The sequence below is a fragment of the Octopus bimaculoides genome, chromosome 4, assembly GCF_046866305.1.
Source record: "Octopus bimaculoides isolate indiv1 chromosome 4, ASM4686630v1, whole genome shotgun sequence".
NCBI classification, from domain to species: domain Eukaryota; kingdom Metazoa; phylum Mollusca; class Cephalopoda; order Octopoda; family Octopodidae; genus Octopus; species Octopus bimaculoides.
In genome coordinates, this window is record NC_142931.1 from 114,626,425 (window position 1) to 114,642,922 (window position 16,498).

General features: G+C 36.1%; 1 protein-coding gene across 1 annotated transcript; it reads left to right on the forward strand.

Moving 5' to 3' along the window:
* Positions 1 to 256: 256 nt before the first annotated feature.
* On the forward strand, positions 257 to 15,606 carry LOC106884305 (trypsin-2). Its single transcript, XM_014935617.2, has 6 exons — positions 257 to 410; positions 5,117 to 5,273; positions 11,067 to 11,206; positions 12,324 to 12,455; positions 14,290 to 14,435; positions 15,409 to 15,606. Exons 1-6 carry the CDS (start codon positions 344 to 346, stop codon positions 15,544 to 15,546), a joined length of 780 nt encoding a protein of 259 aa, XP_014791103.1. The 5' UTR covers positions 257 to 343; the 3' UTR covers positions 15,547 to 15,606.
* Positions 15,607 to 16,498: the final 892 nt, after the last annotated feature.

Here is a 16,498-nt window from a genome sequence, read left to right on the forward strand (position 1 = left end):
ATATTAATGGCCTACAGTTAAGAAAAAAAATTATCGTAAATAGTTAAAGTACTTTATGAGAATAAGACCAGATTTGAACAGCTGATAATTCTTCACACACAAATACATTAAACAGCAAATCAAAATACCGTTTATTATTTATTTTTACTTAAAACTGTGCACTTTTATCTTTCTCATTGAAATAAATAATCAATTGATGGAGGAGAAGGAAGAAGGAAGACAAGAAAGAGCTAGACTGTTTGAAAAATTGTATTTAAGGGTAACATTAAAGTGACGTAGCTGAGAAAGCTGGAAGGAACAGATTGCAAGAAGATTCCAAAATCATTCTTTGAACATAAGTGATATGAATTTCTTACATAGATTTCTAATTCCACTGCTGGGTTGCCTGTTATTTGAAGCTAAAAATGCCGGTAAGTACGTGTTACTAATTACACTGGGGAGCAATTGTTGAACATAATTTCTGCCGAGTTTGAATTTTTCACCTGATTTAGACTAAAATTGGCATGCTGATTTCAAAACTGCCATCAGTTTTCTTCTATCACGTCAAAATTGTTCTACAGCTTGCTCTCTGAATAAGAACAATTGTATTGTTTGTCTGTAAGCAATAGAGATGGTCAGCTGCTTTTATTATTTTATTGATAACACTGAGGAACATTTTCGGAAAAATCTTTTGTTGTCTTCCCTTTTATAATTAGTTCCGCCGAGTATGATGGTGCTGTATTCAGAAATGCCCTCGGAAGTTTTCTGTCACATCAATTTTCTTTGTTAAACAGGAATTAATTTTTTTAACAAAAAATGTCAATTTTGCCATTAAATGCAATACTGAATTTAAAAAATAGCACAAACTAAATAGCACGTTTTATTGTTTATACAAAATGCTTAATTACATATCTTAGAATAGATATTTCTGTCAAACTGGGGTTTCAGTAATTCAAAGAATAAGCTTTCTCTTTCCTGCTTTGCGTGAATAAGTTGATCGACAGTTTCTTTGTAGAGACTAACAGTATTCAGCCATCCTGTTAGTGTTCTACCTGTCTTGATACCTAGTCTCTATCATTTCGATGTCTTGGTGGAATCTTTCTCCTTGCTCATTACTTATTGCACCATGATTTTCAGGGAAGTAGTCCAGATGACTATGCAGGATATGTACTTTTACACTCGTGTTGCAGTCCAATGCTCTACAGTTTCTTAACAGGGTCTGCACAAGTTCTTCATAATTGGATGGTTTCCTGTTTCCCAGAATATCAGACACAACTGCAGCAAAAGTATTCCATGCTTCTTTTCCAACGCTAGGAATGCTTTCCAAAAACTGATCGTCCTGCAATCTGTGGCCCGTCAAACACACCAACCATATTTTTATCACAAAAAAAAGATAGAAAATTTCTGCTTAAGTATTTAAAACAGTCACTGTCTCAGTGTTTCATCACATGTTTTACACACTATATGAGGTGCCCAGGCTTTGTCTTGATCACCCGGAAAGGAAGGTAAGCTTTCTTCACAAAATCTGACTTTGTTTCGCAGGCAAGATAAAGTGTAACATTCACACATATAGCAGAAAACAACAGGGCTGTTTTAGCATTTTCGTCTCTCACAACTGTCCACATTTCTGAAATTCAAAATATATATGCAGGCTAATTGAAACCCGGGAAAAGCATTGTCAGAATTGTCAACAGTTATGGCAAAGTTCCTCAAAGAACATACATGCCATGAAGATTTTTCTACAATTATTTGACCATACTTGACAAAGTGACTTTCATCCATATGACTTCACAAAACATTTAGGGCGCATTCAAAATATCAATTTTTGTTAGTAATAGTTAAAGGTTCAACAAAATATATCTCACTTGCTTTACAAAAGCACAACGTGGACATATCTGCAGACAAATTCCACAAATATGAGACATGTATGAAGGACCATCTAATTGTATTAGGACTTTTGTGTTATCATCATGACATTTAAAATTGGTTAGGTTGAAAATAATGAAAGTTACTCATGTTAGATGCTTTTTGTTTACTGAAGATACTTAAATCCTGACTTTTGTTTTCACTTTTGTAGTTACATTTACATTAGATGATATTGAAAAACATTTTAAAAAGATATGTCAAGCTTCATACATGGATTTGCATTTGATAAAGCTAAGTCTATCCTTAGAAATGGTGACAATGCTGGTAGTGTTGAAAACTGGACATTTGAATTTGTGAAACATTTTGACATGATAGAGCAAAATGGATTTCAATTTTGAAACCAGCACTCAGAATTACTAGGAAACATATCTGCAACATCAGACAACAAAAACCACATTCGCCAGTGTTATATATAATTAGTAATATTGTGTATCGGTATAATGTTAGCTTCCCTCGTTACTTGGTTTGGTTCTCGCAGCTTTAGATTTAGGTTTGTAAAAAGTTATATTTATCGTAACATTATCGGCTTAATGTTAACATGCGCGGTTTGATTCGCACAGATTTTAGATTAGGTTTAGTAAAACTTTATGTTTTTAGTAAAACCGCTTCCAAGCAACAAGTATCTCACATATTTCATAACTTTAAACAACTCCATGAGCAATTTACTGTTAGGTTCTTTCTTTTCTTTTTTAGTGTTTTTAGAGTTTCGTTGAAGTATGGACTTGTGTCCATTATTCGATTGCATTTGCTTTAACCATGAAACTAGACTTATCTTGAGTTTCATTTCTTTTGTATTTAATGTATTTGGTGTTACATTCATCGAAATGTATAATCTTACCAGTTTGAAATTTTGTTCCTTTCAAATTAATGTAACCTTTGAGCGGTTTATTCTGGCAAAATAAATACCAGAGGAACAAATATATTAGATGAGAGAAGATTTGTTTCCATAGATACGTCCATTTATATGGGGCACCAAGGTGTTAACCCGCACCTAGGAATCTGATATTACAAGAGAAACGTAAATGGCAGAGAACTGGCTTTTGTCGATACGTCCTTTTGTATTGAGTTACATGTTGGTAAGCCATACATAAGAATCCGTTATCATTACAGTATTAACGTTACCGAGAAGGATTATTTCAGCTTTGCGCTAGAAACTTTGGCTTACTTACTCAGAAAGCGATCTGACAGTATACGTATGTACATACATATACATAATCATGTGGGAATCTGCAATATTAATGGACAATCTCTTGTCAAAGTATGACATTAAGAATACGGGGATAATGCCTTCTTAAGTAACTAGCACTGATATGCCAAATATTCTTGAGGGCAGATTTGTCAAATTTATGAGATAATTGATAATGGCTCACAATTTTGACGTTAGAGCTGATAAATAACGAGTATCCCAGAAGGATTACGCTACTTGGAAGATTAAAACGTTCATTGTAAGATTAAATAGGGTTAAGAATGAGCTCTACTGTTGTAAGACACGATGTGCGTTGAACATTGTGCAACAAAAAATTTTATTTATTTTATTTTTTTGTGTTTGGTCAGTAAATGTTACTTTTTATTTGCTTCTATCTAGAAATCGAAGGAAATGACTACTGTTCCCTTCAAACTTTGCTTTTGTGACCTGGACAGCAATGTTTTGAAACTGACCTATTTTCCATTACATTTCAAACAGATTCAGCGCTGAGTTGCTGTAGCAGAAATATCATTATAGCAAATATTCTGTTCAATATCACAGATTTCCTTGTCAGTTACTTTACTCTAACCACTTAAGCATGTCCCTTAGTGGCTGACAATATGTGCACCTCTGATCATAAGCAGGAGTAGTGGGGGGGGGGGGGGGGAGCATCATAGCCATGTGTTGAGAGGGATTCTTTGGGGTTTGAATAAATATAACAAACGCAAAGATTGAACGAAATATTAGCCATTTTTCATACTTTCTATGGGTAAGCAAATTGGAAATAACTGTTGCTGCTGAAGGACAAAAACCGTGTTACACAGTGTATTTTCTCGCATATAATAATACTAATTTACTAGTATCCTCACCGCATGTGCCGTTGAAAACCATTTTGAGATTTATTAATGCCTACAGCCTGTATGATTACGCTAGTATTTTAATTGAACTAAAGGAATATCAAGTGACCCTATTAACAATCTTCTGCAATAGTCACCATCTAGCAAGTGTGAATGCGTGTGGCCTAGTGGTAAGGTTCTTGTACTCAAGGTCGCTAGATCGTGAGTTCGATTTTCGGATAGCACGTTCTTGAGCAAAACACTTCGTTTACCACGCCCTAGTCCTCATTTCGATCAGACAAGAACGTTGGCTTGCTCGCCTTGCCAGTAGTGTAGCATTTTTCAAAGGCTAAAACGAGACAAAGAGCATTCTGACCTGCGATGTGTAACAACATCTGATCACGTCCCTGTATAACAAAATAGTATGTGAAGTGTTAGAATATATGTCTACGTGCTGGCTGTGATTTTACATGCAACAACTATCTTACTCTTTTATTTAAATACAAATAAATTAAAGATTCATTGCTATCCCATATGGGAGGTAGATACTGGAGGTTGGTTATGTATCCTCGACGAGGATACAAAAATACAATTTTGTCTTTGATTGTGTCAAGTTAGAGCACATCAAAATGCTAAGAGAGCAAAGATGCAGGCAACACTGAAGTACTTAGCATACCACTGTGCCCTTTCTTAATGTAATAACCTGTATGGAAATGTGAGCGTTTATGTGCACGCGTACATATAAGCACACACATGCACAAGCACACACACACACACACACACACACACACACGCACGTATGTATGCACATGCGTATGTATGTGTGTATGTATATGGGTTTATGTATGTGTATATGAATGTGTTTCTATGCAAGCATACCTATAGTTATTATGCATCAGTAAAAAAAAACAGGTATCGATTTGGCAGAATTGTTACATCGTATGAGAAAAGTCGTTTGAAGCATTTTTTACGGCTACGTTCTGAGTTCAAACGCCATTTAGGCCGAGTTTTACACTTCATCTTTATAGGAACATAAAAATAAAGTTCCAGTCAAGTATTTAAGAAGGTATCGACAACATCTCCTCCCCTGAAAATTGCAATCTAAAGTAAGAATTATTATAATCGTATTTTATAAAATTGCAGTTGTTACGTGTATTAACGCTAATGCTATCGTTTCTTTGCATTTCAGCACCCACTAATGCGACAGAAAGCCAGACTGACTTCTACGCTAAAAAATGCCAGTTCCCTCACATGGCACTTTTGAAAATATCTACGGGTAATAAAAGCCACATTTGTGGAGGATCCCTTGTCGATGATATTCACATAATCACAGCAGCTCACTGCTTGTAAGTAATTAGAAGTTGGTATATGTAATTAGATTTATTCACTTAAAAACCTTGATGTAAATAAAAGTCCAAAATTTATAAAGAGTGGAATAAGGGGAATATAGGCTACATATGTTTCTTCACTAACTGGAGTTCATTATGTTAGTTATACGCAACGAACTCTCTACACAGTAGCTAGTCTCACTGACCAGTGTTCGTTGCGTTAGAAATATTAGCCGATATTTTACGTATTCCAATCCTTATAAATTTTCCACACACACTCACACACACACACACACACATAGTTTAATGTACATAGTAGCTGGTTATGAGCTATTAAACAATATCTCTCACCGGATGGTGTACTTTCATTGTTGATCTTACCTTAACGAAAAAGTATATATATATATATATATATATATATATATATATATATGTATATATATATATTATATGTATTTATTTTCTCCTAATTAATAAATAACTCGGACAAAATAAATTGGTTAATAGATACCAGGGTAGCAAAGATCACAAATAACTGTGGTGTAACTCCTGTTTATAAGGTAGAAACTCCTTGATATTTTGGGTACTTGAGTATATATAAAAATTTAATGAATGGAGTAAAACGCATATGTTAACTGCAGTCAACATATGCGTTTTACTCCATTCATTAAATTTATATATATATATATATATATATATATATATATATATATATATATATATATATATATATATATATATATATATATATATATATATATATATATAGTAATGTTTATATGCCAAGAGAATGTAGTAGTACAATAAAGGACGATGTTACTCTTGTTTTAATCCCAGAAAAACATCTTTTCCAGCTGGCTATCGACACACAGTTTGTGTCCGTATAGGATTTTAATGGGAGGTCATCACTCCCATCTCTAGCCTTACGTGATACTTACTGACCTAGGTTTCTGGATGTTATCCGTCCTCAGTCTCAGACAACCGGTAGCTAGTGACGAAAGCTCTCCCCTCTTGCAAATACTATAAATTTTTAAGCGACACAGTCTGAAGCTTCAGCGAGAAGCTATCATTTCTTGCAGGAATCTTTTTTGTAAAATATTTGTTTTTAATATAGGTTTATATGTTCTACCAGTGGAGGCGCAATGGCCCAGTGGTTAGGGCAGCGGACTCGTGGTCATAGGTTCGCGATTTCGATTCCCAGACCGGGCGTTGTGAGTGTTTATTGAGCGAAAACACCTAAAGCTCCACGAGACTCCGGCAGGGGATGGTGGTGAACCCTGCTGTATTCTTTCACCACAACTTTCTCACACTCTTACTTCCTGTTTCTCTTGTGCCTGAAATTCAAAGGGTCAGCCTTGCCACACTGTGTCACGCTGAATATCTCCGAGAACTATGTTAAGGGTACACGTGTCTGTGGAGTGCTCAGCCACTTGCATGTTAATTTCACGAGCAGTCTGTTCCGTTGATCGGATCAACAGGGACCCTCGACGTCGTAAGCGACGGAGTGCCAACAACAACATATTTTCTACTTGGTTTAGATAATTATTTATTTTTGCTACTTCTTTTGTGTCCACCTATTTTAGCGAGGTATTACAGTTTCTTCGACTTTATCGTTAACATAGTCTGATATCGGAGCTTGTAACTATACTTGTTTATGCCCTTTAAATTTCATTTAAATGATTATGTATATGATTGTATCATTATTAATTCGTTACATAATAATATTCGTGCATCTCTAGCCACTACTTATTCCAATTAACTCGATCGCTTTTTAGGCCTCAGTTATATCTACATTCTATTATCAATGTGTTCCTGAGACCTTTACGCCTTGCACCCAGGGATGAATTTTAAACATCTTGACAGTTAGACATACAGGCAGATCTACGCTCAGCAGGAGAGCTGTCGGTTTTTCCTACCTTCATTATTTTTATTCTCATTTGATATTCGACTCTACCATACATCTTTCGTAGCTTCATACACTCTGCTGAGTCGCCTTCTTGACATTTAAACGACTGGCTATTATCTTTCTATTATAGCTACTCTTCTCTCTCTCTCTCTCTCTCTCTCTCTCTCTCTCTCTCTCTCTCTCTCTCTCTCTCTCTCTCTCACTCTTCCCTCTCTTTTTTCTTGTTCAACGTATTCGACCATTGATTTCCTCCCTTCTGCTAATACTATTTCCATCTCGATCTTACTTTTAAACCTTTTCTCTATTGCCTATCCAATTGTTTATCCATCATACTCTTTCTCCATCTATTGCAATGGAACTTTATGTTTATATTCATTGAATATCTTCGATCACCAAAATTTATTTCTTCTTATGATGGAGCAGATGGCACTATAATTAAAACTTAACTGTGTTTATTTCACATATATTTGCCAACACCAACTTAATACATATGTATTCACAATGTACACTACTGCCCTTAATGATCACCTAACCTCACAAGCGGCTGTAAATGACTGCATTGGATTCTCTTCTCTCTTTCTGTAACGTTCTTGTATGAAATCTCTCGATTTCGGTCTGTGAACTATTATGTAATTTCTTTTTCCCGTTTTCTGCTAAATTATAGTTACATATACACCTGCATAACTTATCTATAAATGTTTTGATACTATTGGCAACCACCATTGTTTTGAGAAACAGAAAGAAGTGTTGCAAACATTGATTTGAATAAGGTGACGAAATGGTTATACTGCGTACTCTCTCTTTTACTCTTTTACTTGTTTCAGTCAGTTGACTGCGGCCATGCTGGAGCACCGCCTTTAGTCGAGCAAATCGATCCCAGGACTTATTCTTTGTAAGCCTAGTACTTATTCTATCGGTCTCTTTTGCCGAACCGGTAAGTTACGGGGACGTAAACACACCAGCATCGGTTGTCAAACGATGTGGGGGGGGGGGGGGTAACAGACACACAAACACACACACACACATATATATATATATATATATATATATATATATATATATATATATATATATATATACATATATATACGACGGGATTCTTTCAGTTTCCGTCTACCAAATCCACTCACAAGGCTTTGGTCGGCCCGAGGGTATAGTAGAAGACACTTGCCCAAGGTGCCACGCAGTGGGACTGAACCCGGAACTATGTGGTTCGTAAGCAAGCTACTTACCACACAGCCACTCCTGCGTACATTAACAAATCTAAAAAATATATCACAATTGTTTTAAATATTCGTATTTTGACCATAAAAATTCATTATCAAGAAGAGAGAAATATGTATAATAAGAAAGTAGGAACAAACTTTGATTTTTATCTTCTCCGGTTAAACTGCGTGTCCAGTTTCATCGATTTTTTGTTTTCTTTCTCCTACTAAATCTTTCCATCTAAAAATCCAGCCTAATTTTGGTTTCAAATTTTGGAACACGGCCAACAATTTTGGTGGGAGGGCATACGTTGATTACAAAGACTCCAGTGCTCAACTGGTACTTACCTTGTTGACCCTGAAAGGACGAAAGATAAAATCAACCTCGGCGGTATTTAAACACAGAACGTACCGACGGACTAAATGCAAAACGTACAGAAGACTCTACCAGCTCACCGCCTTACAACCCAACCTAAGAGAAGTTTCTTGCCACTTCGGACGCTTTCTCCAAGTAGTAGTTACTCCTACTACCTCTTCCCCTCTTTCTCCCTCTGTCTCTCTCTCTCTCTCTCTCTCTCTCTCTCTCTATCTATCTATCTATCTATCTATCTATCTATCTCTCCATCTCTCCCCCTCTGTCTCTTTCTCGCTTTCGTCAATTACCCAACTAAAACCAAAAGCTTATACTTACTTAAGGAACGAATATATTTAATTTCCTCCACAAGAAATAGAACCGCCCACATAGTTCTCAAAACAAACAATCCGAAGGCAAAACCCACACGTCAAGGTGTTTAGATCTAGCAGGACAATTCTAGGTCGATGAGGTTAACGACCGGCAGACCTTCGAAATAACAAAGAATATAAATAAATATAAAATTTTAGACAAGATAAGCAAGGAAATCGTATATTGCTTGAGATTATCTCAAATTCTCATTTCACTACATCAAAAATTCATCTCGTATATTATATAATATAACTTCTATTGTCCTCTGCGTATATGTGTGTACGTATATATATATATATATATATATATATAACATTAATAATATATAAATATATGCATATATCCATACATATATGTACATACCTACATCTATATGTATACATACATGCATATATGGGTACAGGACATCACAAAACACGTTAAACACAATGAGAAACGAAAACATAAAGACGAAGACAGAAAACGAACGTTTTTTCGAACAACGAAAAAAACAAACAGAGAAACGAGACATGCAACATAAAGAATATTTCCCTTCTTCAGTTGTCCCTGTTCCATCTACTCCGGTTTCGAAAGCAAGGACAATATGCAGCTTCGTTGGAACAGCCCTTCCCACAAAAAGCAAATTAATTAAATTTGGAATTTTTTGCGGAGGGTGAAAGTGTAAACAAGAACAGGACAGTGAGAACAAACAGTAAAAGGCAGTAAAAACTGGACAGAACTGTGAAAACAAACGGCTGTTAGGCCAAGACGATAGAAAAATTAGTATTTTGAACGCGAAGTTAGATGTGAATGTGCGTGTAATATACGCATACATACGTACACACAGTTACATAAGGCACGCACATATAACTATATGTACACACACACACTGCACACACGCATGCAAATATAGTTTAAATATCCAGTAGAGGTACAATCAACCAAAAAGTATTCCATCCAGTGAGAGATAAATATAAATTTAAATGCACAACCGAAAGAGCTACCAGTAGTTTCATACTTTTATGTTACATGAACAGGCATAACAGCATGAAACCACTAGTACCTCTTTCGGTTATCTATCTATCTATCTATATGCACACACACACACACACACACACACACACACACACACACACACACACACACACACATATACAACAAACAGATATTCGTACATATATAAGTGCTTGTATATATGCAGGCAATTTCATACAGTAACATCTAATACAGAACTTGATGTGACATTTATCGCGAAGTTGATAAATAACACCTATATACGCCCATGTGTGTATATTTGTTTGTATGTATGATTTTTTTTGTTGTCTTTTATTTTTTGGGTGGAATTCAAGAATTAATGTTTGTAGAAGGAAGACCTATGTTTACGTTTATAAGTTAACTGCTGAATAACCTATTTTGAATACCTGAGAGCGAACTGGTAATCGTTTTGGGGTATTCCCTTACTATTCACACAGGCACACACACACACACACACACACACACACATAATTTTTTAATTGTTTCAGTCGTTTGACTGCAGCCATGCTAGGGCACCGTCCTGAAGGATTTTTAACCGAGAAAATCGACCCCAGGCTTAATGTTTTTAAGACTAGAACTTAGTCTATTTTTTAGGATTAGTACTCGTTCCATTTTAAGACTAGTACTTATTCTATCGGTACTTATTCTATCGGTTATGCGGACATAAACACAGCAACACCGGTTATCAAGCGGCGTTTGGGGACAAACACAGACACAAAGACACGCATACATAGATACATGCGTATATATACGACGAGCTTCTTTGGCCGGCCTGAGGTTATAGTGCAAGACACTTGCGCAAAGTGCCACATAGTGGGACTGAACCCAGAACTATGTTGTTGGGAAGCAAGCTTCTTATCACACAGCCACGCTACATAAACACTGTCACACACTCATACATGTATGCAGATGTATGTATATATAGATATATCCTAAACGAATTTTCTGATTCTCTTTTCCAGTCCGAAAGGTTGGACATTCGTAGATGTCTCTCTCGGAAGTACTAATTCAAGTGTTGCAACAGCTACATTTCACATTAACAGGACTAATGTGCATTTACATAAAGACTTTAAAACGCTGAATTCCAGTTTCTTGTTATATGGTAAGTGAGTATCATATCACTTTGTTTCCTGTTTAGTACTTGTCTTGGAGGCGCAATGGCCCAGTGGTTAGGGCAGCGGACTTGCCGTCATAGGATCGCGGTTTCGATTCCCAGACCGGGCGTTGTGAGTGTTTATTGAGCGAAAACGCCTAAAGCTCTACGAGGCTCCGGCAGGGGATAGTGGCAAACCCTGCTGTACTCTTTCACCACAACTTTCTCTCACTCTTACTTCCTATTTCTGTTGTGCCTGTAATTCAAAGGGTCAGCCTTGTCACACTGTGTCACGCTGAATGTCCTCGAGAACTACGATAAGGGTACACGTGTCAGTGGAGTGCTCAGCCACTTGCACGTTAATTTCACGAGCAAGTTGTACCGTTGATCGGATCAACTGGAACCCTCGACGTCGTTAGCGACGGAGTGCCAACACACACACACAGTACTTGTCTTAAATTGTATAGAACAGCTCTGTTAGTTTTATTTCTTTAAGGTTAATTTCAAACAGAAAAAAAAAGGAAGGAAGAAAAATTATCAGATATTGAAAAGTTTGATCGGGAATGAGTTCAAAACAAATTTAGATTTGTGTAAAAATAATGGGTGAATTATGTAGCGTAGAGATCTGTTATTGTAGGTACAGCAAAGTTGATAGGAAGAGAGAAAGCGAATGAGAGAATGTAAGACGAATAGGTTTAGGTGAAGGTGGTACACAGTTAGCACGTCCAAGGTCGTAAATCTTTGAAGTTGCAGAATAGAGAGAGAGAGGGGGGAGCAGGAAGGGAGGACACAAAGGAACATCATGTAAACACACCAGCATCGATTGTCAAGCGATGTTGTGGGGGGGGGGGGGACAAACACAGACACAGACACACAAACACACACATGTATATACATACATATATACGACGGGCATCTTTCAGTTTCCGTCTACCAAATCCACTCACAAGGTTTTGGTCGGTCCGAGACTATAGTAGAAGACACTTGCCCAAGGTGCCACGCAGTGGGACTGAAGCCGAAACCGTGTGGTTGGTAAGCATGTTACTTGCCACAAAGCCACTCCTGCACCTGTGTTAGCTTATAAGAACTACATCGTGACTTATTTTTTATAATTTTCTCTTTCCAGAAAATGACGCTGCCTTTTTAGTTCTTCCACGACCTATTAATGCTAGTAAGTGCATCCGACCAATTACCATGGCAACACACAACGATACATTTTACTCATCATGTTTTATGGTCGGCTGGGAAATTAATTCTAGTAAGTATGTTATTGTAACCTTTACCATCATGGACTAATATTAACCGACACGTCTCTTTATTCATTCAGCTCCAATGGCCACGGATCCGGTCAGAGTTACTATACAGAGAGGCATTATTCCATCAGTTCCTGAATGTGGTGTCAGTGAAAACCGTACTAGTTTCCCAATTGAGATTGACCAAGAGATAATAGGAGCGAGAGCTGGAAGAAAAATCAATAGCGATTTCATTTATTGCGCATAAAACATTGGATAAGATATTTTGCTGTGTAGCATTTGGAAAAAGAATATTGGCGAATTTAACGAAGGGAAGCCTTTATGTGGTTTCTTAATCTGGTAGAAATATCAGCAATGCATACCTTGGATAACGTAGTCCTGATCAGCTATGTTCGAGTGAAGGAAGGAAATGTCATGACTGGAACGACTTTGATCGGCTCAGTGAAGGTTGACCCGGATCAAAATAAAACAGCAATGGCAACAACAATAATGACAACAACATGAACAGCAATTGCAGACATTCTTGAAGAATGTTTTCAAATATGACTTCGAATTGAAGGCGCATGGCTTAGTGATCAGAGTGTTGTACTCGCCATTAAGATATCGTGGGTTCGATTCCCAGGCCGGGGATATTCTATTATAATTTTTAGCAAATATTTGCTAAAAATTGGAATAGAATATCCTGTTTGTTGAAATTCTGTATCTTTTGCACTGTATTTCAAATTGAAATAATATTTTTTGCGCCCTATCTAAAATTGAAATAATGCTTGCATTATTCGATTAAATGGAGCCGCCTGAAACGGCCGTATTGCATTAATACCTTCACCACCTTACTTCGAGCTATGTGGATAATGCCGGACTGACTTGATACCTCAACTTTAGTAACTAATTCAACTAATTCTTAATTATTTCTTATATACATAATTACATACATACGCACTTAATATTTTAACCTTTACTTTCTTCCCGGATTTTTAACTTTCATTTTATTAGTTTCATTCTGTGAGTCGGACCAATATTTATATATATATATATATATATATATATATATATATATATATATATATATATATTGTGGTTATATATTTATAGATTTTTAATATATTTATATATTCATATATATTTAATGTATCTATGTATTTTAATATATTCTATATAATAATTATGTGCTTCAGGGTGATTCTTTTATATCAATTCTATTGATGAAAGCGATTTGGATTATTGGTTGTAGACTGAATTATCTGGTATTATCCTCACTTATATACATATATATATATATACATACATACATACATACTACATACATACTACATATATATATATATATATATATATATATATATATATATATAGATATAGATACATATGTCTATATATATAGATAGATTCATATACATATATAGATACATATATATATATACATACGTAGATATGTATATATACATATACATATATACATATATATATATATATATATATATACGCTTGTATATATATATATATATATATATATATATCAAACATAAATTGAAAACAGAACACAAAGGATATCGTGGTACACGTGTTTCAAGCTTTATAAACAATCTGTTATTACATCAGTATAGGTATATTATTGATATAAAAGATGGTTTAAAGCTATCTTCAGCCGCAAACCTTGCTAATCCAAAGATTGCATCACAAAAGAAAAAGTAAACTTAGTATTACCCATTATAGTAGGTTTATCACATGCCTTTAAGAAGGTATATCTGTATAAAGGTTCGTTGGAATTCAAAAATCTGCCCATACTGTACCACAATTCAGCATAGAGTGAATGTTAAAACAGTTACTTCAATGTTCTAGGTAAAGCAAACAATACTGCAGTACTGAAATGGGAGAATGTTAACGTACTTCCAGACAAAGATTGTGGAATTATTGCAAAACAATTCGGAAAGAGACGTATCTGCGCAAGTGATCTACATTTACATGGTGGAAAGGAAAAGTGTCAGGTTGGTGTCAGTTTTTTTTTTATCTTCCTCTCCCCTTCAGGGGCTAATGCACTCTTCCTAGAAAAATATTTGAAAATGTTACAGAAGTTTAAAGGATGATTTACTCAATCAGAAGTCAGAATTTCGAAGCTGTCATTTTGTGCGTGACTGCATGTATTGTCAACTGTAAACAAATGAAATACTGGCGGAATTCTGCTTTACGCATGACATGTAACTCCTCATAATTTTTCTTTTACTTTTTGGAATTTTTAGAAAATCTTTGCGAATTTCTATTCTACGCGCATTCATACGATTATGCAAAAATAAGAAAAGTAAAAATTGGTGCGTGATTTAAGGCCTATTTATCTGTTATTGTTAGTTCATCTCACGACCACTTCATACTTCGTTTTATAAGCATTTAATAAGCGAAAACTGACCACGTGGCTTGACAGAACAACAACAAAGGGGTAAGTGACTTGATAACAGCTTGGCTTGTTACTATAGAAACAGGCACCTATATATCTGGCTTTCGATTGGATAAAATTACCACAAATTTGCAAAGTTTAAAAAGCTATTAACTATTTATTGATTGATTTATAGCGAAAATGAATTTCATGGCAATAATTACCATACAAAACCATACCAATACACTAGATATGAAATCAATTGGTACAAAAATTGAAGAAATTGAAAAGTGGCAGCCAAACAGTAAAGATCCAAAAACGAAATTGATAGAATAAGTACCTAAAAACTAGACTTAAAAATAATCACTTGGATCGATCAGATCGACTGAATAAACCATAGTCACGTGACAGAAACAAGTGAAAGGCTCCACACGCAATATAAGAATAACGGGTTTCAGATAACGATGTAGACACTGCATCAAAACTGTAACCGTAATCAAATACATCGTTCAAACCTCTTTAATCTTCACCCAATTGGTTTTACTAATCCAATTCAGTAATTACAAATGTTCTTCATTTCATATCCACAGGGTGGCGAAGGAGGATCTTTGGTGTGTTTTACAAAAGATAACAGAACAGTTTTGGCTGGATTTACCTCTTCTGAAGCAGTCTGTCAACATGGCATATCAGTATGTAACAGAGTGGCGTATTTTTTCACAGAGAATTAAACAGCGTTTTAATCATCGATCTATGTATACTTCATTGTGAATAAATCGCTACCAAATTTCGTTATGTGTCTGTCTGTCTATCTGTCTGTCTGACTCTGTTGTGCACGACACTATCAAACGCCTTTCAAAGGCGGCGAGCTGGCAGAAACGTTAGCACGTCGGGCGCAATGCTTAGCGGTATTTCATCTGCCGTTACGTTCTGAGTTAAAATTCCGCCGAGGTCGACTTTGCCTTTCATCCTTTCGGGGTCGATAAATTAAATACCAGTTACGCACTGGGGTCAATGTAATTGACTTAATCCCTTTGTCTGTCCTTGTTTGTCCCCTCTATGTTTAGCCCCTTGTGAGCAATAAAGAAATAAGAAACATTAGCACGCCGGGCGGAATGCCTCGCAGTATTTCGTCTGTCTTTACGTTCTGAATTCAAATTCTGCCGTAGTCGACTTTGCCTTTAATCCTTTCAGGGCCGATAAATTAAATTTTAGTTGTGTACTGGGGTCTATCTAATCGACTGGACCCCTCCCCCAAAATTACGGGCTTTGTACTTAGAGTAGTAAAGAATTCTCGGCCTTTCAATCATTTTGCTGTTTCTACTAAATATTGATAAAATGCTTGTGTGTGTGAGTGAGTGTGTGTGAGTGAGTGTGTGTGTGTGTGTGTGTGTGTGTGTGTGTGTGTACATACGCACACACACGTACACACGTGCGCGCACACACGTACTCAAACTTGTACATATATACACGCGCACACACACTCACACACATGCACACACATGCACACACACACACACACATACGCGGGTGCACACACGCACATAAACTTATATATTTACCGGCCTTACTGATGCCATATCCAAACACACTAACGCCGCTAGAATCCTGTCCAATCACGCGAGCAAAGAAATTCTCTTTTCTGATGGAACTCGTGTCGCTTACCAAGCGACATTATCCAGC

Coding starts and splice junctions, on each gene's coding strand:
- LOC106884305 (XM_014935617.2), top strand. CDS start 344: ATGAATTTCTTACATAGATTTCTAATTCCACTGCTGGGTTGCCTGTTA. Junction 11,207..12,323: donor TTCCAGTTTCTTGTTATATG/GTAAGTGAGTAT, acceptor TTCTCTTTCCAG/AAAATGACGCTGCCTTTTTA. Junction 14,436..15,408: donor GTGGAAAGGAAAAGTGTCAG/GTTGGTGTCAGT, acceptor TCATATCCACAG/GGTGGCGAAGGAGGATCTTT.